At 54.2% G+C, this 27,023-nt stretch overlaps 8 protein-coding genes across 8 annotated transcripts; 5 read left to right on the top strand and 3 right to left on the bottom strand.

Moving 5' to 3' along the window:
- Nucleotides 1-202: 202 nt before the first annotated feature.
- Nucleotides 203-1,409, top strand: K452DRAFT_235179 (uncharacterized protein; the record flags this gene model as incomplete). Its single annotated transcript, XM_033537409.1, has 4 exons — nucleotides 203-270; nucleotides 318-471; nucleotides 531-872; nucleotides 924-1,409. The coding sequence occupies 4 exons, from the start codon at nucleotides 203-205 to the stop codon at nucleotides 1,407-1,409; spliced, it is 1,050 nt and encodes a 349-aa protein (XP_033393856.1).
- Nucleotides 1,410-2,164: 755 nt separating this feature from the next.
- K452DRAFT_95707 (uncharacterized protein) lies at nucleotides 2,165-2,902 on the top strand. The gene is made up of 2 exons (XM_033547355.1): nucleotides 2,165-2,655; nucleotides 2,735-2,902. The coding sequence occupies exons 1-2, from the start codon at nucleotides 2,301-2,303 to the stop codon at nucleotides 2,848-2,850; spliced, it is 471 nt and encodes a 156-aa protein (XP_033393855.1). The 5' UTR covers nucleotides 2,165-2,300; the 3' UTR covers nucleotides 2,851-2,902.
- Nucleotides 2,903-6,286: 3,384 nt separating this feature from the next.
- On the bottom strand, nucleotides 6,287-8,282 carry K452DRAFT_321488 (uncharacterized protein). Its single transcript, XM_033544399.1, has 3 exons — nucleotides 7,826-8,282; nucleotides 6,720-7,770; nucleotides 6,287-6,596 (listed from the first exon to the last, which is right to left on the bottom strand). The coding sequence occupies exons 1-3, from the start codon at nucleotides 8,077-8,079 to the stop codon at nucleotides 6,324-6,326; spliced, it is 1,578 nt and encodes a 525-aa protein (XP_033393854.1). The 5' UTR covers nucleotides 8,080-8,282; the 3' UTR covers nucleotides 6,287-6,323.
- Nucleotides 8,283-9,617: 1,335 nt separating this feature from the next.
- On the top strand, nucleotides 9,618-11,067 carry K452DRAFT_301501 (uncharacterized protein; the record flags this gene model as incomplete). The annotated part of the gene is made up of 2 exons (XM_033542447.1): nucleotides 9,618-9,649; nucleotides 9,714-11,067. 2 exons carry the CDS (start codon nucleotides 9,618-9,620, stop codon nucleotides 11,065-11,067), a joined length of 1,386 nt encoding a protein of 461 aa, XP_033393853.1.
- Nucleotides 11,068-14,235: 3,168 nt separating this feature from the next.
- K452DRAFT_235088 (uncharacterized protein) lies at nucleotides 14,236-18,126 on the bottom strand (the record flags this gene model as incomplete). The annotated part of the gene is made up of 4 exons (XM_033537405.1): nucleotides 14,236-15,021; nucleotides 15,075-15,428; nucleotides 15,478-16,802; nucleotides 16,854-18,126. Coding segments are annotated over 4 exons (3,738 nt in total), but the record flags the coding sequence as incomplete, so codon positions are not given.
- Nucleotides 18,127-18,564: 438 nt separating this feature from the next.
- Nucleotides 18,565-19,711, bottom strand: K452DRAFT_301498 (uncharacterized protein; the record flags this gene model as incomplete). Its single annotated transcript, XM_033542446.1, has 2 exons — nucleotides 18,565-19,355; nucleotides 19,408-19,711. 2 exons carry the CDS (start codon nucleotides 19,709-19,711, stop codon nucleotides 18,565-18,567), a joined length of 1,095 nt encoding a protein of 364 aa, XP_033393851.1.
- A 360-nt stretch (nucleotides 19,712-20,071) lies between these two features.
- On the top strand, nucleotides 20,072-23,716 carry K452DRAFT_257015 (uncharacterized protein). The gene is made up of 4 exons (XM_033538420.1): nucleotides 20,072-20,671; nucleotides 20,720-20,863; nucleotides 20,914-22,153; nucleotides 22,197-23,716. Exons 1-4 carry the CDS (start codon nucleotides 20,206-20,208, stop codon nucleotides 23,506-23,508), a joined length of 3,162 nt encoding a protein of 1,053 aa, XP_033393850.1. The 5' UTR covers nucleotides 20,072-20,205; the 3' UTR covers nucleotides 23,509-23,716.
- A 459-nt stretch (nucleotides 23,717-24,175) lies between these two features.
- K452DRAFT_361593 (uncharacterized protein) lies at nucleotides 24,176-26,583 on the top strand (the record flags this gene model as incomplete). Its single annotated transcript, XM_033546433.1, has 3 exons — nucleotides 24,176-25,149; nucleotides 25,210-25,876; nucleotides 25,973-26,583. 3 exons carry the CDS (start codon nucleotides 24,176-24,178, stop codon nucleotides 26,444-26,446), a joined length of 2,115 nt encoding a protein of 704 aa, XP_033393849.1. The 3' UTR covers nucleotides 26,447-26,583.
- Between the last annotated feature and the right edge of the window lie 440 nt (nucleotides 26,584-27,023).

The following is a 27,023-nucleotide window of genomic DNA, read 5'->3' as shown; positions in this document are numbered from 1 at the left end:
ATGCAAGCGTCAGCAGCAAACAAAAATGTCAGCCGCAGTCGTCAGCCCAATGCGTCTAGCCGCACGAGCGGCGTTCAAAGCTCAAGCTCCAACAGCGGGCCGGCGCTTTGTCCACCGAACCCCTCGGCCATTTTCTCTGCACCAAAAGCACCCCGCCATCTTCTTCTCCACCTCACCTCTCTCTCTCCGTCAACAACACACAATGACTTCCACCGGCAACTTTGAGCTCTTCTGCCTCGAGAACCCCCTGCTGGACATCCAGGGTGAAGGGTGAGTTTCCTCGGCCGCTCCGCACCGCTCAATTGCTGATGACGCAGCGATGCCGCCCTCCTCGAGAAGTACGGCCTGAAGGCCAACGACGCCATCCTGGCCGAGGAGAAGCACATGGGCCTCTACGAGGAGCTGCTCCAGAACCACAACGCTAAGCTCATCGCTGGTGGTGCTGCCCAGAACACGGCCCGCGGCGCTCAGGTATGTCGAGACGCGAACGGCGACTTTTAGACCGCCGGATTGCTTACGGCCCCCCACAGTACATTCTTCCCCCCAACTCCGCCGTCTACGTCGGAGGCGTCGGCAAGGACAAGTACGCCGAGACCCTGAAGGATGCCGTCAAGCAGGTCGGCCTGCGCGTCGAGTACCGCTACGATGAGGAGCAGCCGACGGGTCGCTGCGGTGTCATCATCACCGGCCACGACCGGAGCATGTGCACCGACCTGGCTGCCGCCAACTGCTACAAGATTGAGCACCTGAAGTCGCCGGAGATCTGGAAGCTCGTCGAGCAGGCCAAGGTCTACTATGTCGGTGGTTACCACTTGACCGTCTGCGTGCCGGCCATCATGGCCCTGGCTGAGGAGGCTGCTGCCAAGGACAAGGTAAGACGGCGCTGACCCATCTGTTGACTGCTGGAAGCTGACCATTTTCAGATCTTCGTTCTTTCCCTCTCCGCCCCCTTCATCCCCCAGTTTTTCAAGGACCAGCTCGACCAGACCGCGCCCTACTGGGATTACGTTATTGGCAACGAGACGGAGGCTCTTTCTTACGCCGAGTCGCACGGCTTCAATACCAAGGACATCACCGAGATCGCCAAGCGCATGGCTGCGCTTCCCAAGGCCAACAAGAACCGTCCCCGCACCGTCATCATCACGCAGGGCACCGACCCGACGATCGTGGCTGTGGCCAAGGAGGGCGGCGACGCCGAGGTCTCATCCTTCCCCGTCCACGCCATCGACAAGTCGCTCATCAACGACACCAACGGTGCCGGTGACGCTTTCGCTGGTGGTTTCCTCGCCGGTATTGTCCAGGGCAAGGACCTACGCACCAACGTCGACATGGGCCAGTGGCTCGCCAAGCTCAGCATCCAGGAGCTCGGCCCCAGCTACCCCTTCCCTAAGCAGCAGTACTCCTCGTAGATGGAGCAGCTGTTCAGGGGGTAAGTTAGAGCGAAGGTTTGTCTTTGCATACGCATATGCATGAAAATTTCCGGAGGGCCTCGCCGCGTCTTCAACAACGACGCGGCGCCCTAGGCCTTCTCGCATGGTTTCGGAGCGTTGTATTTGGACAACGGATGAATGGACGGATATGGAGTTTTTGCTTCTTTTTCTGCGCGGACTGCGCAGCGCAATGAATCAACTTCAGGTATATGATGAGAGGGACCGTGTGGTGGGTAGTGGTTATGTAACGAAAAAATCAAACGCAGCAATGAGAACACATGGTACAAAAGATGGTACACTTATGGAGCGGTGGTGCCGCACTACACGTTGGGAGTGCGAAGACGGTTATTGATCCATCATACTCTTTCGCTCTCGTCACACTAACTACTTGACTATATATATGCCGAATTGTAAGTGCCGTACACGCATACACATCTCTAAACTAAATGTGCAGACTCCAGGTAATGCCGCCGTCGTCCAGGAAGAACCGGCCAAAAGAAACAAAGCAAAAATGAAAGAAAAGTTAAAGAAAAAGCCGCGAATATCTTCCTCTACAAGCACCTCCCACAGAACATCAGACCCTCCCAAGCAGCACATGTGCAGACACACTGCCACAAAGTGCAACAACCAAACCAACCCCGTCCACGCACTCCGTCCATATCCACAAACAATGCCCGCGCGAACACCACAATGGAGCACCACCCCAGCGCCCGCCAGGGGCAAAGCCCATGAACAAAGCCATTGTCCCGTCAGCCTAGCATCCGTATAAAAACGAATTCCTGCCGCCGCCTTGGTAGGGAGTTAGTTGGTTGGTACCGGTACGCAGACAGCCAGACAGACGGACGGACCACGACGCACCGCAAAGCAAACATGGGAACGCGCAACATGGGCCCGGGCAAGCGCGCCAAGCTGAGCTGGTTCAAGAAGAAGAACGGAGAAGGCGGTGCTGCTGCTGAAGTGTGTGATAGGCCGTTTCAGCGTTCTGAGGACCGTAAGAGGGATCAGGCGGCTGCTGATGCAGAGAATGGTACAGGCAATGCTACTGCTACTGCTGGCGCAGCGAAGCCTAAGAGCGCTTTCAAGCGCGCTGCTAAGAAGACGAGGGATAGGCTGCGTGGTGTGCTTGAGCGGGTGCGCAAGCGCCGTGCGGGCAAGACGCAGACTGCGCAAGGTGAAGCCGAAGGTGCAGCCGAAGGCGTAGTCGAAGGTGAAGGCGCTGGTCAAGGTAACGAGAACGGTAACTCGGGCACAGCCGCTGGCCCCCTTGGCAACAACACCTCCCTCACTGATAACAACGAGCACAGCGCCGAAGCGACCCCCCCTCAGCACAGCAGCGCGTCAGGCTCCGCCTCGGCTATCGACCAGGCCGTCTTCGACGGCTGGAGCGAGATGGGCGCCAGCGCGCTGGTGGACGGGCTGAGCAACCCCAGTGCGAGCGGTGCGAGCGCCTCGACGGGCCAGGGTAGTGGGACTACTGCTGCTGGCTCGGGCATTGGCATTGGCTCTGTCGCTGAATTGAGCCTTGTGCGCCTCAATGCCTACAACCCATACTTGACTGATGACTATAGGGTCGAGCCACTCCCTCAGGTCAACGGCTTCCCTGCGGGCAATGGCTCCCCTGCGGGCAGCGGCTCGGACATCGACCAGCGCGTCTTTGATGGCTGGAGCGACCTAGGTACGAGTTCCTCGGTCTACTCGTCTAGCACCGGGAGCGTGTACTCCCGCCCGCAGGGCCCAGCGCTGGAGATGGCTTCTGCGGAGCAGCTTGCTGCTTCTTCTGCTGGTGCTACTGACGGTGCTGGTGCTACTGACAGTGCCAGAGTTGCTGAAGCAGGAGCCGAGAACGGCATTGACGGCCATGCCACCCAAGACCACGCCCACGTCCCCCTGCCCCCAGCGTTCACGCCCACTACTATGACAGCCGGAGACCCCATGGTCATGCTCAGCGCGCTGGTGGTCGAGGACCAGAACGGTTCCCGCAGCGCGCAGGACATGCGTGTGCAGGTTCAGGGGCACCCGGGACTGGTGCAGGGCGTTGTGGACAGGGTTGTTAGCGGGTTGGAGGAGCGTTATGAGGGCGGTACGATCACGGGAACGGTAGTTAGGGCGCCGGAGTGGTCGTAGTGTGTGAGTGCTGATGGTGAGGGTGGATTTTTGATGGGTTTTTGTTGGTTGTTTCTTTCACTTGCACTTCCCCTGTCCCCTATTCCCTATTCCCCATTCCCATACCCTATTCCCTACCTCTCTTCCCCCAAAACCCATCCCCGATTTCCTATGTCCCACAGGAGGAGCGGCATACTGACGACTGCGAAGCACTCATAGTCCTGACAGTGAGTGAGTGCATTAATCCTTCACACGGAGAGATGACGAAGACTGAAAAACCAAAAAGCACAAAAAAGTTGACGAAGACTAAAAAACCAAGGAAAAACACGAAAAGCACAAAAAAAGCTGACGAAGACTTAAAGAACAAAAGTACAAAAAAAGTAGAAAAATAGAAAAACACAAAAAAATGTAACACTAAATGCACTATAATAATATGGGGTAATGTGGTGGTGTGGATAAATGGATGCGCGTGCTCGTGGAGGTTGGGTTGCTTGATGGAGCTGTTGATCTTTTTGTTTTTAAGCGGAGGCAGGAAGCGATGGGGCCTTGTATGTTAGTATAAGTTACCTTCTTGTTCCCTACACCGTCACTATTGCTATCGCTCTTGTTCGGCTCTTTCTACCGATGAGGTTCCTTTTCTAAGCACACGAAACTGTACAACAAACACGGAACAGGTGTTGCTTGGACTGCTTGCCGCGCTATTGATGACTGAACTAATTGTTTTGTAATTTGGTATCCGTACTATAGTTATAATACTGGTGAGATACTTCATCATTTCCCCGTCTTGGCGTGCTTCATCGTTCTCTCTTCGCGGTGCTCTTTGCCATCCCTGTATAGTGATAGCTACTGCGTGTGTATGAATCTTCGGTTTCGGTATCCGTTGATCATGAGCGGGCAGGCATGTTAGATAGGTGTGGCATGCTCTCTCCCCATTCCCTAAGCCTGTTGATTTCTAGGGCATTTCTGTCATGGACTGGTTTCCTTCAATACGAAGCGAAATTTTGACTTTCAAACCTAGCTATTAAAGGGAATGGTACGGGTTTTGGAGAACTCTAATACTTGCCCAGGTCCGCGCAACCTAGCGAGACCAAGCATGAGTGTACGGTCGCTGATGCCACCGCACGAGCACAAAGAATTTTTTTTGGTACGCACAGAGGTTTTAGGATGTACACAGCGAAGAATCACCACCCTCCAACAATGAAACCCGTGCACAGGAACCCCAAGCCACACAGGCTCGGAAAAGCTTGACTGGATCGTATCCAAAGAAATAGAAGGAAAGAGTATCGGTATTAATTAAGACGGTGAAAGCTGTAACCTTTTGATAATAAAGGTCATTATTTAATAAAGTAGTTGGTAGGCATTATAGCTTCGTATATACGTCGTTCGTCACTACAGTTTATAGTTATTATATTCGTTTATCCTTTTTTTTTTTTTTTTTTTAGGAAGGGCATCCCCTTCCTAATGTCACCTTGTATTCATCCAGTGACAACAATATATCGGCATGTTCAAGGGCTGCGTAGTTCGTAAACGAACTCTCAAGTCTCAACTATCTCGCTTTTATGTATCCTCGCTGTCTCAACCACTTCCCTCTAACACTTCCATCTTAGTCACTCCCTTTATTCGCCTCTATAGTATCGGTAATCACAGCTAAATTATTAGCAACCCGCCTTGCAACTAGTCCATATACAAACGTCTACTTTTTATATACATCTACTCGTCTATCACTCATTCACATCTCACTATCCTCCATGTCCCCACTAATAAAGGCTAAAGACCTAAAAAGAAAAGGAAGACTTATAGCTAGACTTCCGTAGGGAAAAACAGCAATGTAACACTATATTAGGCCTAAAAAGCAACCCGATAGCACTATCACACACCTCTCTACCTAAGAGATTTCCCCCGTACCCAGTCCATAACTAAATACACTTCCCAGCCATCGCAATAATCATAATCGCATGTATATCCAACACTGACCCGCCCGTCCTTCTAATCATTAAACCCATCTCCCAGATATAAGGAGTCAATGACTACTGCTCAACCAGCCACACTTCATACTCACGCCCAAACAACAATCCAACAGGCCTAATGGGCGAATCCACTTGAAGACTTAACTGATTATTCGAAAACCCAACCACAACCCAGCGCGCTAATGCCACGCACCCTCATCCACCGCTACCAGTCAGCATCACCACACCCTCATGACGCACATCACCACCTTACCACCACAAACACCCTCACCCATCCGCAACCCCTTCCCTCGTCCCGACCCTGCTCCTAAATCCCACAGCCCAGTTTACCTGATTTCCCCATGCTCTTCTGTCCACCCTTTCGTGGGAACTCCATCCAGAATGCCTGTGTGGGTCTTGTTGCCGTTGTCAGCTTGGGAGGTCCTCCCTTCAAGCAAGCCGTGTGCTGAGCTGTCCTCTTTTTGATTTTGTTGGCCTTTGAGGTACGCGCAGTGGGTGGGTGGATCGTTGCCGACTGTCTGGTCTGCGCAGCCCGGTCCAGCGCTCTTAGCTTGGTCTTCGACGAAGGGAGCGATACGAGGGAGGCGCTGTTGTGGATATAGGAGATAGGAGATAGGGGTTGCGTTTCGGACACAGCTGCAGCTGGCCGGCTATAGTACTGTAGGAGTGTGAGGTAAGGTAATGCGAGCGAGCAGGCAAGCAAGCGCCAACAACACCAATACCAGCACCAGCACCAGAACTAGCACAAACACACAATTTTCAATCTTAGATTTTCATTTAATTTTTAACTCAAAAAACAAAAAGAAGCGAGATCTCTCTACCTCTACACCAATCCCCCCTTTCCCAAAACGTCGTCCTTCCCCGCAACGACCGTCTCCTCCCCCTGCTCGACATTCTGGGCATGAATAACCTCGAGGTCCTTATCCAGCTTGGGGCCGGCATAGTTCTTGCGCCCGTCAAACACCCACGTGATGCCCGAGATGAGCACGACAATCGCGAACACGACGACGCAGTAGTTCATGTTAGTGCCCGAGACGGGGAGGTCTGGGGGGAAGACGAAGAGGACCGTTGTTACGAGGACGTAGGCGATGCCGAGCTATTTGTGGGAGAGGGGGGGTTAGTGGGGTGTTGTGGCGGGAGATGGAGGAAAGGAAAGGTCTGGTTTGAGATGGGGAATAGAGGGTTTGGGGAGGGCAGGGATGGGAAGGGAAAGACGTACCAGGTTCGCGAACCAAGCCAGCGGCTCCGGGAGGCGGAACTGGCGCGGCGGCAGCATGCGCCGGCCCCTCAGACAGTTGATCGCGACAGGGATGCCATACGAAACGCCGAGAGCGACGACGGACGCAGAGGTGATGGCGTTGAAGGCAGAGCTCGAGCCCAGGAACACCAGACCGAAGATGATGACCCAGGCGGTGCTGAACAGCAGCGCGTTCAGCGGGATCCCCAGCCCCTTGTGCACCTTGGCCAGGTGGCGCGAGAAGGGCAGGCCGCCGTCGCGCGCAAACGCGTACACCATGCGCGACGACGTCGTCAGAATGGACGTGGTTGCGAAGAGCAGGCACACCAGCGGGAACATCAGCAGGCAGATGGAGCCGGCGTGCGAGCCCGTCGCGTGGAAGATGATCTGCAGCAGCGGGCCGGCCGACGACTCGATGATGTTGTCGATGTTGCCCGCCACGAAGAGCAGGCATGTCAGGAACACGAAGCCAGTGAACATGCCGATCAGAACCGCGTAGCACATGATGCGCGGCCCCAGCACCGACGCGTTCGGTATCTCCTCAATCATGTGCGCCACCGCGTCGAAGCCCGTCACGCCCAGCCCGCCCTGCAGCAGGCCCAGCAGCCATGCCACCCCGTCCGGCCAGCCCGTGCTGTTGATGAAGTTGCCGAACACGAACTTGGCCGAGTTGTAGTTGGGCGAGGCGCACGCGAGCACCGTGATGCAGATGATGGCGAAGCCGCCGATGGACCATGAAATCGCGGCCTTGTTGACGTAGGGCAAAGCCGAATTGGCAAATCCGTTGACCAGGAACGCGAAGATGTTGTAGCCGATGTAAATCAGGAACTGGTGCCACCGCTGCGGCTCGTAGCTGGGGCTTTCCAGGGAAATGATGCCGAGGATGAGCTGGCTGCCCAGCAGGCCGCCGGTGCACACGAGCGCGATCCATCCGAAGCAGTTGATCCAGCCGGTGATCCAGCTCAGAGACGGCACCCAAGCCTTCCAGCTGACCACGGCTACCCAATGATATTGCCCGCCGGCCGTGGGATACCTAGAAACAAGTCAGCAATCTCTTCTCTAAATCTAAGGCTACCCGAAAGCCATACGCGGACAGGAACTCAGCCAACGAGGCTGCAAGCGCGAGGTTGCATATGCCGGCGGTGATGAGGCCCCAAATAACGGATGTTGCGCCGCCGGAGGGCAGCGCAAGGGACAGCGACGCGGACAGTGCGGTCCACGAGTTGAGGATGGCAAAGGCGAGCCCCAGCATCGAGATGAAGGAGAACTGGCGCTTCAGCTCACCCTTGTGGCCAAGAGCCTCGAGCTGGAGCTCGTCGGCGCTGACGCCATGGTTGGACATGTCGAATTGGGGGAGGGGAGGAGAGGAGTTGAAAGTCAGACGAGACGCGCTGCCCCAGCTACCAATTGGCCGTCATGGCAGGCAGGCAGGCGAGTAAAATACCTGCCTGTGCTACCCTACGTACCTCCTACGAGCGTGCGATAAGTTGGGCGGTATTGGCGCCCGTGACGCTGGCGGTCCCTGCACTATCTATGAAGGTAGTAATGTCCGGGGTCAGTGATGAAATCGCCAGCCGTTTCCTGTTCCCATTACGTGGGCCAAGGGCGGCCATTGGCTGCGTCTGCATATCGATCTGCACATGGACGAGCGGCGGGCTGCGGCTCTAGCAGACGGGGCTGGCCGGCTCCATGTGATTGGCACGCATGCGGAGAAGGAAAGGGCGGATTTTGCCCCGGCTTTTTGGATTTCCTGGGGATTGGCATTTGCCCCTCCCGGTAGCGATAGCCGTGAGCCGTGTGTGCTTGTGTGTTCTGGGCGCTGTTCTTATTCGGCTTCGCATCGTTGCTCGGTGTGCCATGGAGCCATGCTTGGGCAGCCACTCAAAGCTTATCGGAGTGCCACCCACGTGTTTCACAAAGCTCTTTCTTTATCTCTCTTTCGCACGACATCCGGGGCGGCGAGTGGAGGTGGGACTGGGCGAGTCTTGATTTCAGGCTGATTCGCCGCGGCTATCAGGAAGCCAGAACCCGAACGGTTATGTGATGGTCTTACTCACATCGGAATATATACTTTTTCCGTTCCGACTACGGCACGTGACAGTGATGCACGTGCTGGTGAGTTCACGTGATGGGATCCGTCCGGGCATCTCGGACCTCGGGCTCAGATGCGCCGCGCCCCGACCCCGAAATGTCCCGCGGGACCCACGGAACGGAGGCTGGAGAATCTCACCCTCCGCGGTCAAGGCCTCCCGCCATGACTGTCCCTGAACCATCAAGGTCTCGAAACATCCACCACCTCTGGCGATCACACAGTTTCAACAAGCAATTAATGCACCTCGCCTGCCTTTTCTTCCAGTCATGATACCGCTATAACAATTCGCATCATAACAAATATGCAGGCAAAAAGCCGTGCCGCTTACGACCGCGATGTCGAGTTCGAAGCTGCCTCGCTGCTCGGTGGAGGAAGATGGGGAGAAGAGGCGGAAGAAATAGATGCTGCAGTTCCTCGCTCAACCCACACCCCTCTTGCTCGGTATTAAGTCTGCTATTTTTTCCACTTTTTCCGTCACTCCGTCCAATCATCGATTCCACGCCTCGACACGTGCCGTCTGTTCTTCTCGCTGAGTCGCTGCCGATCCCATCCATGTCCGTTGTCGGCCGTTTCAATAATATATGCCTCCTAATAAACCTTTTGCTCTTGGGCGGATCAGCAGTGTATATAAAGGAGGTGCTGACTGAAGCGGTAGACATGCAGCCCGCACGCCGCGTCACGCTCTTTCCCTCGTTTTTGACAGTGCCAGTGAGACTGCTCTTGGCCAGTTCGTCCAGGCCCGCTACAAGGCACTTTTCTCTCGTTCCAGCTCGCGGGTTTTAATCGTCATGGCCTTCCTCTCGCTGGGTTTCTTGGCCCTGTACGTCTCTCTTCCCATGATCCCCCGCTGCGAAGACGCACGCACTCACTGACCGCACCGCCAGCGCCCTGGCCACCACTGCCCAGCAGACCAACAGCAGCAGCTGCGACACCATTGAGCAGGGCTACACATGCTCGCCCGAGATCTCCCACTACTGGGGCCAGTACTCGCCGTACTTCAGCGTGCCGTCCAACATCTCGGCCGATATCCCAGAGACCTGCACCCTGACCTTCGCGCAAGTGCTATCCCGGCACGGCGCGCGCGACCCCACTTCGGGCAAGACGACCAAGTACAACGACACAATCAGCAAGATCCAGCAAAACGCGCAGAGTTTCGCGGGCAAGGCGGCCTTCCTCAAGGACTTTACATACGACCTTGGAGCGGACGAGCTGACCGCGTTCGGGGAAACGGAGCTGTACAACTCGGGCGTGAAGTTCTACGAGCGGTACCAGGCGCTGGCGCGGGGGCACAGGCTGTTCGTGCGGGCGTCGGCGCAGAGTCGCGTCGTGGCCAGCGGACAGCACTTCACCGAGGGCTTCCACGCGGCCATGCAGGCGGACAAGGCCGCGAACCGCTCCGCCGACTTTCCGTATGATCTGCACCCCGTTAGTGAGGCCGAGGACCAGAACAACACCATGAGCCACGCGCTGTGCACCGCGTTCGAGAACGAAGACGACGACGCCATTTCCGCGCGCGGCCAGGGCATCTACTCGGACCTGGTGTTCCCGGCCATCACCGCGCGCGTCAACAACGAGATCCTCCCCGGCGCAAACCTCACCCAGAAAGAAACCTCCTACCTCATGGACCTATGCCCCTTCTACACAGTCGCAGACCCCTCGGGCGCCCTTTCCCCCTTCTGCGCCCTCTTCACCGAGCACGAATGGAAACAATACGACTACTACCAAACGCTAGGCAAATACTACCACTACGGGGCGGGCGACCCACTGGGGCCGACACAAGGCGTGGGCTACGCAAATGAGCTCGCAGCGCGGCTCACGCGCTCACCCGTCCAAGACCGCACGAGCAGCAACCGCACGCGCGACGCGGACCCAGCCTTCTTCCCACTCGGCGCCAACGACCGCCTGTTCGCCGACTTCTCGCACGACAACGACATGACGGCTGCGTTTTTCGCGCTCGGGCTGTTCAATGCGACAGAGCCGTTGACGCCGGAGCAGCGCGCGGAGCCCGCGCTGACGGCGGGCTATGCGAGTGCGTGGACGGTCCCGTTTGCGGCGAGGCTGTATGTGGAGGCGTTTAGGTGTGCTGAGGGGGAGGAGGAGTACGTCCGCTTTGTGCTGAATGATCGCGTGCTGCCGCTGGGTTGCGCGGATGAGAATGGTGCTTGTAAGCTTAGCGAGTTTGTGGATGGTTTGGCGTTTGCGCGGAGTGGTGGGAAGTGGGACCAGTGTTTTGAGTAGGGGTCTTGGGGTTGGTGGTAGATGGTTGCGTGATGGCGCGGCACATATGACTAGGACTCGTACTCACTGATAGAGAGTCAGATTGTATGCTATGCAATGTCAAACAGGTAGGTAAGTTATATGCATTTATGTACAAATTCAAAAAATACCTCGAAACATCACCCGTCATCAGCAAGCATTACTTGCAGTCGAAATACCAACGTCAGTGGTACCGTCCTCGGGTAAACGGCAGTAGGTACCTAAAGCGCAAGAACAAGAGAAGAGAAGAGATGCCGGCCTACCTTGTCAGCAACGCACCAGCAGCAGCTGATTCACTCCGATAACCTTCTGGCTCATCGTGTCCCATAGGAACGCGATGAAAAGGCATGGTGTTCTGTTCATCACAGCTTCAAACTGAGGATGCGTGCCGCGAGCTGGGTGAATGGGGATAGGGTGGAGTTGGTGATGGTGATGGATGTTGTATAGTGGTGACGATCGTCGGTGCGACTGGACGGTGATGAGGCGCGTCACTGACGCGGTATGGTGAGCGGGTATATCGTTTGTTCCGTACGCTGGCTCTTGAGCTTGAGGAAGTGGTTGTGGTTGAGAGGGCTTAGATGGGTTAGGGGAGCACCCGCTCCCACATTCGAGTTGTGTTTGCTGATGTTGTGGTTTGGATGACGCTGGTAATTGCACTTAGTATGAGAACTTGAGAGCTTAAGAAGTCGGTAATCTCGGGTTCCTTCACTGATTTCGCGTTCTGAATTACAAAATACATAAAGGGATTGTTGTTCCTTGGAACTCCGTGCTCGGAGAAGAGGTTGCGAGAGCTAAATAACGGATATGGGTTCTGCGAGCATGCGTACGTGCTTATATATGCCGATAGTACTTATTCAAAGAGACTGAAGCTAATTCCCCAACCAAAGCAGATATAGAGATTGTACAGCAGAGCAGTGAAGGCCTATATGTTGGCGGTAGATTCGCGTTTCTACGGCTCTGCTTTATACAGTCATACATATACTTTGCATGGAGATTTTAGTAGAGTCTTCACCATCTTGCTTTTCTATTTCTTTCCTTTTCTCCTCGCCATCGACTGCTAAACATGGAAATGAGGCATTCTAAAGTCTATATAGTCCTATGTTTTGCTTATGAAACAAAAGCACGGCAAGTATACTCGTATCTATTCAGGATCAGGGAACGCGATGACTCCCGAGTCATCAAAACTTCAAACCACAAGGACTGCACTGTGAACGGCTCCTGCCGTTGGCTGGAGGGCGTCTGCGGGTGCAGGAGTAGCCTGAGTGCCTAATGGCGACGTACTATATAGCTAGTTCTCGCTCTCTCCTCGTAGCTAGAACCAATCAACCAACCTCTCTCGTGCTCGCTAACAACTGGGGGTCTTACGGCCCAAGCTTTTTTATATAGTCTATAACCAGCAAGCCGACACAATTGAGCTTTCTCTGAAAAGGCATGTATATCTGTATGTGTACAGTGGTGCAAGACAGCAGTGTTCGTCAGAGACGTACTCCATCACCAACAAGTAATAATATCCCCAATCACCTCCGTCTCTTCCACAATACCATACCAACACCTAGTGCGAAAGCCCACATCGTCGATTTTTGCGACTTCGAGCAGTAGCTGCTTCGGATCGCCCATGCAGGAATAAAGGCAGGTGGTCAGAAGTAGAAATGGCACGGGCAACGATCTGTGTGACTGTGCCGGGAAATGTCACTTCTCGTATGGAACCGTGTCTTCCTTCTAGTACAGTAAACGTATTGGTTTAAGACAACAAGCACAGCTCCCGCCATGTGCGAAGCTGTTACATTGCTGACCCGATTGACCGGGGTGCAGCCAGCATATGCTGGTGTTACGAGCCGAAGTCTCTGTGGTGAGGTTAAGTGGTACTTAAAGAAAGAAGAAGACAAGAAAAACAAGAAACGACACGATGTATTCTATCCGGCAGTGACATAGTCACGCGAGGTGGCAACTGTCGTGCTACAAGAGCGGACGCGGTCAAACCTCCCGACACCAACACCGATAGAGCTACACATACATATACAGCCCCCAACAGCCCTTTAACTCGCTATCCGTTGGCTCTTCTTCTCTTCATCTGCCCCCTCCACCATCTTCGACAGCAAATCAACTGGGAAACAGACCAAGAGATCATAGTTGCAGCAGCAGATCTGTTTGCGCTGCCGCAGTGCGCGCGCTAGCCAGCACAAACGAGCCTATTATAGAAGAAAAAAGAAAGAAGGACCAGCAACACGCACGTACATGCGCCGGCAGTGACACACCACCGTCATCCCCTACAAACACACACCACCCCTACCCCGTCCTAATATCCATCATCACGCCCTCTCCTCGCCCGTCCATCCCTCCTTCGTCAAAACCCAACCCTCTCCAACTGCACCCCCGCACGCGGAAGCATGTCGCAGCTGAGGCAACGACCACCGGAATTGTGGCGGGGCCTGCAGAGGTAGATACCTCGGTGGAAAACTGCTCAAGCTGATGGAGAGGAAAAGAAGAAGATAGGGAAGGAAAGGGGGGTTTATATAGCACTATGCGGCGTTAATAACTTCTGGTCGCATGGATGAATGAATGAACGAATGGATACATAATCAACACCTAGGCATTCACCAGCAAGTACGGCGCGCGCGTCCGTGTCAGTGCGGTACAAAACTCCATTAACCAGCCAAACAACCGACCAGCCAACCGCGCAGCAGAGCAACCACTTCACTAGCCAGGACGCAGACGTGTATATGTATTTACGTACGTAGGTATGATTAGACGAATAAACGAACAAACACAAGGCTGTAGGCAGAGAGAAACGACAGCGTATAAGGGCAGGAGTTATGCGGAGGGACGAAAACCAGGAGAAGAATAGGAAGTCGATTGCATTTTAGGTTGTTAAAGAAAAGGACGGGGAGAGTACGAAGACGTAAGAAGAAAAACCAGGTCGTAGAAGGAGAAGAAGAATAAGAAGAAGTCGAACATGCCATATGATTACAAGAGGTTGGTGGACAGGACCAGGGCGTAGTAGCAAGAAGAAGAACAGAGACGTAAAGACGAAACAGACAGCAATAACCACAACCTCCAGCAATAACCACAGCATCCAGCATCCAGCATCCAGCATCAAACAAGCCACTCCAACACCACCCGACCCCACAGCACAGCACACAACACAACCGACTAGAAGATTTCCTCCGGGCCCTCCCACGGGCCTTCCTCCTTAGCCACCCGCTCCCTCATCTTCCAATACTCACCGCTAAACTTCCAGAACTCCTCGCCCGTAGTCTCGCACACGCTCTTCCTGAACCACTTCGGACTGAACTCCTCGCCCGCGGCCTCGCGCTCCCGCCGCTTGGCCCGCTGCTTCTCCTCGACGCGGTTCTTCTCCGTGGCCGCAAAGTCATACTCGCCGTCCTCCATGGCGCGCTGGTCGGGCCGCAGGCGCGTGTCCGTCGGCGGCAGCATCGGGCGCAGCTTGTCTGGCAGCGCGTTCAGCGTTATCACGAATGGCGTCAGGTTGAAGGGCACGCCTGTCGGCCGCTCGTGGCATTGCCAGATCAGCACGGCGTGCTTGTCGTTTTTGCTGCCGACGTTGTCGCCGTCCTCGAAGCCCGGTGTCAGGCGCGCGTAGATCTTGTCGTTCCAGCGGCCGCCAATGCTCCAGCGCGTCTTGCCGTCTGAGGCTACGACCTTGCCTGCGACTTGGTAGGCCGAGCTGGCCTTCCAGCCACGCGGCTTGAAGTCGAGCGTGCACACTTCGCCCGTCGTGTGGTTCTTGATCTCCATGAGACCGTAGTTGTCGATGGTTGGGCTGCCGGTAATGATGCCAACAACAGTAGACGTCACCTTCTTCCAGGTGTAGAGCTCTTCGCCACCGGTCGAGGGACGCAGGCGCAGGAACCAGGTTCCCAGAGGGTTGATGTCAAAGGACTTGCCATAGAACTTGGACTTCACAGCAGATTCACCCTAGACAGATGGATCAGCGAATGATATTGTGCTCACAGGGGTAAACGACTTACATAGTAATCCCATTTCGCAGATTCCGCCCACGCAGCACCAATTGGCGGGTGATGGCTGACCTGTTCGATGAAGAACCGGTAACCCTTATCGGGGCGCGCATATTCATACGTCTCTCCAAGCAGTGGGTTGAAAGGCTTCGCCACACGACCGATGGTCGACGCGTATTCACTGGCAGCAAAGGCGGCAACGTAGACCATGCGCTCCGTGGGATCCGCACGCTCAGCAGCAATATCAAGGAGGTCGGTGTATTCCATGTCCTCAGCGACACGCTGCAACAGAGACGTCGGCTCGTTGAAAGAGACGGGTAGAGTCATCTTGGTCATGTCCTTGCCAATCATGGATTTGAGAATACCCTGAACATGTTAGCAACGGCAATTCCGCGGTGGATAGTGTATTCCTTACCCAAAGCGAGATCTTCGGTCTATCATCGGCCTCCATCTTTAACCTTGTACGGACGTGGTCCTCGTAGCCCTTGAAAGATGGCTCTACCTCTTTGCCCTTGGCCTCTCTCAAATCGCCAGCCTCCACAGGGGGCTCCTCTTCACCCTTCGACGTCTCGCCGACGACAGGCAAAGATTCGACAACTTCGACATCTCCCTCGGCAATGGCATCAAAGAACTCCTCATCGTCAGACTCGTCATCTGAAAGCTCCCCCAGCTCTGCCAATGTCTGCTTCGCCGTGCTACTCTTGCGTGACCGCGGGCGGACACCGTCGTCAGGAACGGTAAGTGCATCTTCGTCGACTTCAACAATCGGCTCAGGCTCTGAAACCATCTGACCCTTCTCAGTGTCAGGAAGGCCCTCTGCGGCATCCCTAAGTGCTCTCTTCAGACGTCTGCGCTTGTCTTCAGATTGACCAATCTTGCTTTCAAGCTCTTCTTGCTCTCGTGCGACCTTGGCCATGCTCTCTTCCCACATACGACGGACATTCGCTTCACGATCCAGGCGATACTGCCAGTATGCGTCGCGATCACGAGCGATACGAAGCAAGTCACCAACCAGGCCCTTCAGGTTACTAACAGCACCTTCATAGGAAGCGAATGCTTGGGTGACACTAGGGTCAGATAAAGGCGTCTCGGGGTTCTTGGTCTTTTCGGCTTGCATAGCAGCCGAAACCTGGGCAAGCAAATCGAGCTGTAGCTTGGCCGATTGCGCAGTAATGTTGAAAGCGTCTTTGCTTGCAGGCTGGACTTCCTGACTGCTGCCTTCTTCCCCATATTCCTCATCGTCCATGTCGCCTTCGATATGGTTGGTGCCTGTACGGCTGGCAAACCTGTGTACATCCTCGCCAAGGCTAGGGTCATAGGTACTGTTGCCATATTCGTCGTCTTCCGCCGTGCTTGGGCCGGTCCGCGAGTTTGAAAGCGGGACGCCCAAGGTTCCGCTAGCGCTCGGGCCAAGTACTGACATTCTTTGTCCAGCCTTCGAACTAGACGTGCTCTGTTGGTCAGATTCCTGAGGTGCCATTTGTTCCATTTTCGCCTGGCGCAAAGCCTCGCTTTCGCGAGTTTGCCGCTTTTCTTCCTCGCGAGCTTCATCCTTGGCCCATTGGATTGCATTGTTGAGGGCCCAGAACCAACGCTTGGCCTCGACTTGGTGATTGGCCTTGAGGTGGTACTTGACAGATGACTTGCCGTGAATCTCAAAGCGCAGCTTGTCCTGGGGATCCATGTGCAGCTTGGCAATCCTCATATTAATGGCGCCACGGCACGCTGATCCAGCATCATCTGCATTTGTTAGCATTAGATCTTGAAAAAGAAAAAAGTCAACATACTTACCTTGATGCTTGTAGTAGCTGAGAACGCCATCTTCGAGAACAAACCATCTAAGTTTATAGCCGCTCGTGTAATTGGTCCACTTCTTCAAGTAACCCTTCATTTCACGACCTTCCTTAGCACCCAGCGCAACCTCTGCACCGCCGGTTGCGACAGCTTGTGGCACTGCACCTCCCAGGATTGTCTTCTCTTGAATTCCCCGCTGAGCCACAGCTGCAGCTGGAGACCTTTTCAGGATGGCACGCGTCTTGTCGTCCTTCGTCACGTCTTGAGGAAGCTTGCCCTTGCGGTCTCGCTTGAAGGGGTCGGCTCCGTTGAGCAGCAGCAGCTGAATGAGCTGCGTATCCTTCTTCCTTGCCGCCTCATGAAGCAGAGTACCTCCGCTCTCCACCGTGATCGGGTCCTTGGTCAGCTCGCCGCCATTGACATCCAGAGTTGTTTTGATGCGAGGGTCGCTGAGGACCTTCTCCAACGTTTGGTAATCATCCGTAGCCACCAACTCTTGGATTTGTCTAACGCTGGTATCGATAAAAATGGACCTGGCAAGCTGCAGCTGCTGGAAGATGTCGGGCGTGCGCGCCAAGTCCAGCGGTGTCTGTCCCTGGTAGTTGGTCAAAGAATCGTTGATATCCTTCTGTTCCAACAACATGCGCACAACGGGAGCGCGACCAAGCTGCGCAGCAACGTGCAGCGGCGTGTTTCCATCCTTGTCTCTCCCGTTTATGTCTATCGCGGACCCGCCCGAGATGCTGGAGAGCACAAACTCGATGACGGGTAGCTCGGCGCATTGTACGGCCAGGTGCAGTATGGTTGTGCCCTCTAGGCGACTAGCTCCCGCGATGGACACCGTGCTCTTCCTTCGCTCGTCGGGCCCGGTGGAAGCTTCCTCGCGCATGGCCTTGGAGATGGCGGCGGTGTCGCCATTGCGCAGGGCCTCGAAGATGCGGAACAGGCGCACGGATTGTTCGATGGACGCGCCCTTGGCCGTGGGCGAGGTGGGCGACTTGCTAGCATCGCTCGCGCTGGGCGCGACGAGCGTGTCGGACTGGGCGGCGTTGGACATGGTGGTTGAGAGGTGTGGGCGGTGACGGGACCCCGCCATGCTGCTGCGAGGCGCCGCTTGCTGGGCCGCCGAAGTGGCTGGTGGAGAAGTCATCGAGGCGTTTGACGAGGCTGAGTTGGATGTCGCGTCGCTGCCCTCAGACGTCCCATCCTGCTTCGAGGAAACGCGATACAAGAGGGACTTGACTTGGGAGCTCTTGCTCCTTTTGTGGCCGCTGCTACAACGGGGCCAAACATGTCAGCGCATGCCGAGCTGTAAGGGATACGGCGAGATTGTTCCGTTCCAGATTAACTGCAGGGCGGGCACTTACCTCTCAGCCATCTTCAACGTGCGTAGCAGCGCAGTACGAGCTGACGGGCGAGGAGGCGCTGCGACAGGGGTATTTAGGTGGCTCTCCCAGGCGCTGAAGTTGCGATTGGCATCAACCGTTTTCGCAAGAATGACAGACGGAACCTTAACACTTTGCACTTGCACGACTTCTGCGACGTAAAACCTTGGTTGCAGTCTGCATTGAGGTACGCCTCGTGCGTCGGTGGCCGCGGGGTGAGGGTAACGTCAGTCTCGGCTCAGAATGCCTGACAGGGGCTAGATCAGGCCGTTGTTTTACAAAAGTAGCCTGGACCCTTTGCACTTCTATGTCTTTCTATCAAATCAACCATTGACCAGAACGATGACGCTACCAAGCTGCCGCCTGACATCCTCCTTGTCCACGTCGTGCGTGTCTTCCACCTCTCCCCACATGGCCGTCTGCCATGTAACCTCCAGCGTTGACGCGTCCGCCGCTTCTTGTATGCCAAAGCGCCCCCCGCTCTGCTCATTCTCGCGCAAGTGTGAAAACTCCGGGCTCCACTCGACTAACAGCCGCGCGCCAACAAGCAAGCTCTTGCTTGCCAGTACGCCGCGCTCAAGGCCCGCTAGCTCCCATGCCGGCAATGCCGCCAGCCATCCCCTTATAACGTCCCTCGTCTTTTGCGGCTGAGGCGTAGGTAGAATGCTGTCGGGCTCCAAGGTCGGCAGGATTTCCACTCCCGGCCATATCTTCGTGGTGAGGAACTTGAGAATGGGCTCCGCGGTCCGTTTCTGCACCTCACGTAACGACTCGACCCTATCCTCAGATTGTTCCAGACCCACTGCATCGTGCATACTCCGCTCCGGTGCCCAGCAAAGCAGCGTGTCGGTACTCAGGTAGTTCATCATTATTTTCACGATGCTGTCCCGAATGCTGCTGTCGCCCGCAGCGTCGGCGGTTTGTATATCAATGGCGCGCGAAGTCAGGGAGGTCAGAGGAATGTAGTGCTGCTTGAGCGCCTGCTGGGCGCTAACCAGCAAGTCCCACTCCAGCGCAATGGCAGTGGCGAGCTGGTGCTTGTTTGGCGGCAAGGTGAGGGCACCCTTGGATGCAGTGCGAACCGGCCGAGAGTCGAGAAGGACTTGAAAGCCCTCTGATGCACTACGGGTTAGTCGATGTAAATCACAATAGAGTTGCGCGCATACCGGGCGTTTGCTTCACGTGGACATCCTTCCAGAAGCGCTTTTGCAGAGCACTCGCAGGCTTGGCTGGATTGGGCTTGATGCTCTGCCCCTTCTTGAGAAGCTCCGCCTGGCGTTGCTTACGCGCTATGCGTTCTTCCGGGGTCGTCGCGGCAGGCTTTGGCGGGCCGGGGGGAGGGCCGGGAGCTGCAGGGTGAGGAATTGGCTTGGCTGACCAAGATGACGAGGTGTGTAGGCAACGTCTGATGGCGGAGAATGACGAAGCAGGCCGGGCGCGCCTGACGAGGGCCGAGATGGGTTGCATCATGTTGGTTGAGGCGGCGGGAACAGCGGAGCAGCAGCTGTGGACAAACTTCCTTTTGGCCAGTGCACGGCACGGAGTTAAGGCGGTAGAATTGCCAAGTCCCCGAGACCGTTAAGTTTGTCTAATAGTAGCCGGAACAGCCGTTTCGCAGTGGACGTGACATGCTTTTTGGATTTTGGTTCGATTGCTGTCCGGTCGACGTTTGGGATTTAACCGTACACATGCACGACTAAATCAACCCCGGATGATCGGCGGTGGGAGGTTTGCACGGCTTGTCGCCATGACCGGTTCGGTTAAGCTCCATCTTACACCTCCGCTTCCTCCGCAATTCCTCGCCGCTCTATCGCCTTACTCGTGTAAGCACAATGATCCCGCCCGGTGCTGACACGACTCCTCTCGATCCCCACCACGGTCGCGTAGCTATTGCCACAGACCAGTCCAGGAGCTAGGATCGCTTGCTCGAACCTCATCCCAATGCTGATAGCACCCCGTCACGCATGGCTTCCAGGGCACAAGATCCCGCTGCCACTCCTCTGCCGCAGCCAAAGGCCATCCGTTTCGTCTCCAACAATGACGGTCCCTATGCGAAGAGGAGGAGAATCAACGCGGCGTGCTTAACCTGCAGGCGTCGGAAGACGCGCTGTTCGGGCGAACGGCCAGCATGCGAGACCTGCTTGAAGAACAACCACGCTTGCGGCGGTTATGGTGGAGATCCTGAGCCATCGTCCAGGTATGCTGCGTCAGTCGAGGTCAAGAATGAAAGGCGAGCCAGCCACTCGAGCTTTGAAACGCAGTATGACGAGAAAAGTACACTACCCACCGCGCGGAGATGGTCATTGCAACAACAGCCACAGCATTCTGCCAGCTCAAACCCTTCTCTCAGTCATTTGTTGACGGCGGATTCAATTCTGCCTGATTCCCAACAAACGGACAGTCAATGGGAGGACAGTCAGGCATTAAACAGTAATTCAGCCCACGGTGTTTGTTTTCAAACGCTTACCAAACTAGTAGATCGGGTACCATTAAGCTTGAGCGTCCGAAATCGTATGCCCTACTTCCGTTATTTTGGCCCAACCGCCATCATGCCGGGGTTCAAACAAATGGTTGTCAAGGTAAAGGGCAAGCAACACAGTGGACCTGGAACATCTACAGACGGTAAGCCATTCAACCCGTGATACTATGCTGGATACCAACATGTTGGCAAGGCCTCCAATCGCCTCCTTCTGCCGTGTCCTCGCTCGGCCGGATCACGCCGCAACAAAACATACCTGCGCCGGTAGAGATGCCCTTGTATGATAACTCGTCTGTTGACCCTCCTCCTTTAATCACTCATCTCTGTAAAATATTCTTTAGCCATCTTGGCTGTAGTTTCCCCTTCCTCCAGAAAGAACGTTTTCTGCGCGATCTGGAAGAGAAACAGGTCGATGCTATCCTTGTTGATTCGGTCTGCGCCCTGGCTGCTCGATTCTCTACCGATCCTATGCTCGTAAAAGCCCATAGGAGCGCTGGTGATCAAGCGGAAACTTCGCCTTCAGAGTATGGCCAGGCATTCGCTCAAAGGGCGAAGGCTGCCATCGTGGATACATTCTCCTGTCCCAGCGTCGCCGCGGTCCAGGCTGCGTTACTCTTGGCATACGATGAGTTTGGTGCCAACCGCGACTCCGGTTTATGGATGTATTTGGGAATCGCCATCCGCATGGCACAAGACCTCGGCATGCAAACACTACAAGGCCTGAAATACGAAGGTCGAGATGGGCCGACGCCGGAAAGCGTCAAATCTGGCACACCCAAAACACGGGACGGTATCCCATCCTCGACTGAGAATGTGGTTGAAGGTCCGATGGATCAGTTAGCCACTGAAAACCAGAAAGCAGTGGAACTGGAACGTGTCGACACATTTTGGGCCATCTTCTTTGCTGATCGTGTGGTTTCCTCCGGTACTGGACGGCCTGTGTCACTTCGAGATAGGGACATTGAGATATCATTCCCATCTCTGGATGCCGTGGATCCCGTTACCGGTTGCCCCATACCGTTTCCTGCACTGATACGGGTGATCCATCTGTACGGCCGAGTAACAGACATCTTGAATAGTATTAAGCAAGTGTCGGACGTTACTCCAGAAATCATCAAACGGTTGGCTTGTATGGAGAATCAACTGACCGACATTTACCAAAACTTGTCGCCGCGTCTACATTTCAACGTCGTCAATTTTCAGCAGTATTTGAAAAATGGCCAAGGGACAAACTTCATATTACTGCATTTCTGGTTTCACACTCTCATCGTTTTGTTGCATCAACCAACTTTGCTGAAGACTTTCGAAGGGGGCATTCAGCAATTGTTACCTAACAGTCATGAGCTTTCCATGTCTTCGGCAAAGACAATTGCCGACATCCTTGCTTTTGCCGAGCTAGCGGATGCAAAAGCTGCCTTGGTACCATTTACAAGGTAAATCTGGCCTTGTTCATGTTAGCGTTTCTAACATTATCAGTCAACCTATGTATATTGCAGCTTGTGCTTTCTTGAAAGAGACGGCCATGCAATCCGCATCTTCTCATCCTCATTCTCGACAGCCAACACCACCTCGGAATTATCGCCCACCAGCCGCTTCTGGGCTTGAGCAGGCCAACCTAGCGACGGGCAAAGATCACAAAGCAGACTTGGCCCTGGGGGATAAACAAATTTCAAAGCATACGTTACTTGCCACTGCCGCCAACCAAAACTACCAACGCTGCTACAGAGCTCTTCAGGCGCTAGAGACATACTGGGCAGGCACCAAGTACATCCTGACTGTTCTAGACCAAAAAGCCAAGGGCGTCGGTGACCCTCTGCTATACACGAGAGAAGAAATGGAATGTGCCTTGGAGCTACCCCGTCCAGACCCTTCATTCCGCACGCCAGGTTGGCGGCGAAAACTAGCTTTGGGAACATACATCGGACCTACCAGCGAGGAAAGAGAAGATTACGGGCCCACCACCGCACCCAACCAGACCGGCGGCCCATCCTTTAGCATCCCAGGCTCTCCCATCGGCGACCCAAGCCAAGCTATCGGCTGGTCCCTCACCGGCACCATGAACTCGCCGAGCACGAGCCTCGCAGTGTTGTACCAAACGGAGCCGCCGCGCCGCCCACCTCCCCCCGAGGGACCCGCCAATGCCGCCTCGATCTCGAGCACGATGGCGCTGCAAGGCAACCATCTCGCGCGTGGTGCTGCGCTGCCCCTTTTCCTGGGGACACACCACCACCCTCACCATCCCCCTCCGCATGGTACCGCAATGCCACCCCCACCGCCGTCCAACACAGCGGCCGCGACGGCGACCCCGACGAACTACCTTGCGGACCCATCCCTCGTCTCAGACGCAGACCTCCTGCTGAACCTGCACTCGCCGTTCTCGACCAGCACGTCGCCTAGCGGCGGCGGCGGCGGCGGCGGCGGCGGTGGTGGTGGTGGTGGCGCGTACCAGAGCGGGCAGCTGCCGAACGCGGCCGCTCTCGGCGGCAGCAGCAGCAGCAGTGCGCTGCACCACGCGCCTACGCCGGAGGAAGCGCCTCTGGATACGGGTGGTGTGGGAGTGGGAGGTGCGGAAGGTATGGGAAGTGGGCTCGCGGCTTCCTCCAGCTCGATCCCGTTCGGCGATGTCATGGTCGAGTCGCAGGATATTGACATGAGTGCGCTGGGGGACGAGATTGGGCCGTGGTTGGAGTACTTGCCGTTTGATATGCTGGGGTGGGTGGAGGTGCCTGCTGTGGGGGAGGCGGGAGGAGGTGGTGGGGACGGGGGAAGGGGTGTCGGTGAGCGGTGAGGGAGTAGGGTTTGGGCATAGTTGTAAGGTGTGGCAAGTTTGTGGGCTGGGCTGTGCCTGGTCCTGAAATGCTTCGTACGTAGTAAATGATGCCCATTTTGTGAGTGGCTTGGAGAGTAACGTCTGTCACCGCGAACCGAGATCCACTGTCTAGCGAGACAGGGCATGATATAATCAGTCCTTATAGAGTACTCCTTGCCTTGCTCCCAGCCCAAGTCCTAGGTATGGGTGAAAAGCTCTTAGAGCACATACAGACTCTATACACCTTAACTAAGTCTCTTCTTCTACTCCATATAAGTATCACCATCTCGCTTCACGGTAACTCTCGCTTCACGGTGACGGACGTTACGTGTTTGATCGTGTTTTATCGTGCTTGATTGCAGTTGTGTGTATCAGATTTAAAATGACGTGCGGACTGGATACGATTCATATTCCCTACTGTGCTTACCCATAAGGAAGTTGACAAACAAAAAAGCAAAAAAGAACTTAAATATTGAGTCAGTACTACCCCGCAAGTCATGCCACAACACTACCCGATTGGGGATCTGCTTTGGGGGCGAAAACAAATGTACGGAACATAAACAACCGCGTCCCTGAGACAAGTGTTGAATGCTCTACCTCGTCATTAGTCTCTCTATTGATTGACTATCGGTCTTTCTTCCCCAAAATGGAGTCAACATCCGAGCCGTCAAGCCCGTACCAAGTACACATCGGAACCTGGACAAACTGGTCTCGTGGTCCTGTCTTCGGAGCGACTTTGACCCTCAATCAACAACAAGGATCTCTCTTAATCGCCTTTGTGGCATTTTTCATCACCATGGTGGGCGCCAGCTTCTGGCGAATATCTTGCTTCGTTTTCCATCGCATATACTCCACCAGGGCCGCCCGCGATGGGCTGCATCATCAGCGTCAAGCAATCCTTCGAAACTCAGCAAATGCCGCGAGTGGATTTTTGGCTTTAATCCAAGTCGGATGGGCGTGGCGTCAATACTGGAGAGTTTCCCCAGTCATCGCCTATACCTTGATTTGCCTGGGCGCTTTCGCAATTGCCAGCGGTTTCTCTTCACAGATTTCTTCAGCAATGGGCGACGAACTGTTGATTTCGAGTCCGAATTGTGGCCTCCTGGTGCACCGATTCAGCAATTCCTTATCCTCTTTTGAAGGGATTTTGAACCCCTACTGGACCAAAAGACTTGTCTCAGCCACCGATTACGCACAACAATGTTATTCATCAAATAGCTCGAACGTCGGACTTCAATGCGGGACTTTCATCAAGAAGAGGCTTCCGACACTTGTCAAAAGGAATGCAAGCTGTCCGTTCGAAGGGGGCATATGCCGAAGCAACACATCAAATCTTCTGCTGGATACCGGCTTCCTGAATAGCCTCGAACACTTTGGCGTAAACACTCCTTCTCGTGAGAGATTTCTCTGGCGGAAAGTAGTTCATTGCGCTCCCTTGGTTACTGAAGGTTACACGATGCAATATAACTTCTCGGATGCCGATGGTGGCCAATCGTACATGCGGTATTACTACGGGAAACACTTTGGAAAGGCAGATTTCACATACCAATATCCAATCACATCACCGAAAGGAGGTATTAGGTTGAATTACACAAGTGCGGACCCGAACTATAGCCTCTCGTAAGTGCTTTTCTCATTGCATAGCTAAACAAGTGCATAGCTGTCTCTAATTCTTTGTAGTGGCCTCAAGACCCTTGTTAAAAACCATACCGTCGCAGAAAGAGTCTCCGAGTTTGATCCTATTCCAGAACTTCGACGAATGGATGGAGATCTGGACATTTTCTTCCTTTCCGCCACTAATGTCGCTTTCAATTCATACTCAAATGACAGTTGGTATCAAATAAAAGACTCGTCTGATGCCAGCATGGTATCAGATGAAAGCACCGGTGAGATGGATCTCTACTATCAGAAAGAGCCTGCCTCTCCGATGGCCTGCGTTACTAGGCAGCAGTACTGCTTTCCAAGTCTCTCCAAAGAGAACAGATGCACTGCTCTCAGCTCCAACATTGATGCGGGCCTTGATGCGGGCTACATGCATCAGAAAAGGAAAGACCAAGATGGTTTCATTTGGGTGTCACCAGTTTCTGCATCGGCTATGACAATCAGTGAGGTTGTAAACATTATGGGGCAACAAGCCCTAGCTTCTAGGTATAACTTCCGCCATGGCATCCAAGGGCCCATATCCGAGAACCAATGGCAACTGGATGTCGAGCATTGGCATGCCTCGACATTGGCGCATCTTCAGGATGGGTATCTCCACAAAGCATCTGGGCCAACAGATGAGCGGTTGTTCGAGTTTTTGGACAGGCCAGCAAACGCGATCGAGAAGCGTTTATGCAAGAGTCAGGTTAGTATCTACTTATGCTTTCCTTGGTTTTATATCTGCGTTTTTCATCCCTACATGCTCTTGATCTACAGTTCTCCTGCTAACAACTTCGCGCAGAAAATGCTCAGCACCGAACACGCATCTTTCAGCCTCTTCTGGCTCTACTTCATCTTCATCCTCGGAATCCTCGTCATCATCATTCAATACAGCATTGCGCCAATCCTCGGCTGCATCCAGAGACGCCGCAGTCTCGACTGTTATACGCGTCTGGAATGGAATACCAATGATACCTTGCAGTTGCAGCGACTCGCGCATGAAGAGCTCGGCCTAGGCACTTGGTCCGGTGCCGCCGATGGCATCCCTGTTACGCGTAGTGGGGAGAAACTGGCCGTCCTTGATCTCACGGATCCTCACCATCCGAAGTTACGAGTGCCTTCTGAGGGCCTTGAGGGAGCTATGGCAAATTCAAATGAAAGCCTAGGCTCCAAGGAGGCTGCCAGAGTGAGGGAAACGGATGTTTTACTCAATAATCCGCCACCGATTGTCACTGATCATTCTTTGTCGCCATCCCATAATTCAGTCATTCACTAGAACATCATCTTCCTTAATGGGTCTTCTATGACCATCCACCTCCAAGCCTCAGCTGTGCAGCAAATCCTCCGTGGAAGAGCCTGGAAGAAACGGGCAGAAAGTACAGGAAAATTGGAGAGAGATGGCGAACCGCCGTCAACAAAGACGATTTGGAACGTTTAACGACTTGTAGACAATAATGAAATAATAAGGCTGTGATGGTAATGGCTAGAACATGCATATAATTAGCTATAATATAAGAGTTTTCGTACATTTTCTCAAAACAGATATTTTCGATCTTTCTATGAACAACAACAATAACAACGCTTGACTGCACGCTTATAATGTTAATAGGATAAAAACCGTTATATTTAAACCCCTTTATAAAATGTTTCACTCAGCTATGGCTAAGACGAAGCTTATAACGTCCGTCACCACCAGGTAAGATTCACTGTCTAACGAAATAATAACGCTTGTACAGAGTAGAAAAAGAAAATCAGTTAGGATTTTATAGTTCGTGTACGTTCTAAGACCCTTTCACGCAAACCCAGGACTTAGGCTTTTATGCAGACAAAATGGGTTTCGTAGGACTATCTGT

Source organism: Aplosporella prunicola (genome assembly GCF_010093885.1).
Source record: "Aplosporella prunicola CBS 121167 unplaced genomic scaffold K452scaffold_25, whole genome shotgun sequence".
Taxonomy (NCBI): Eukaryota; Fungi; Ascomycota; class Dothideomycetes; order Botryosphaeriales; family Aplosporellaceae; genus Aplosporella; species Aplosporella prunicola.
This window is presented reverse-complemented; position numbering and strand designations above follow the sequence as displayed.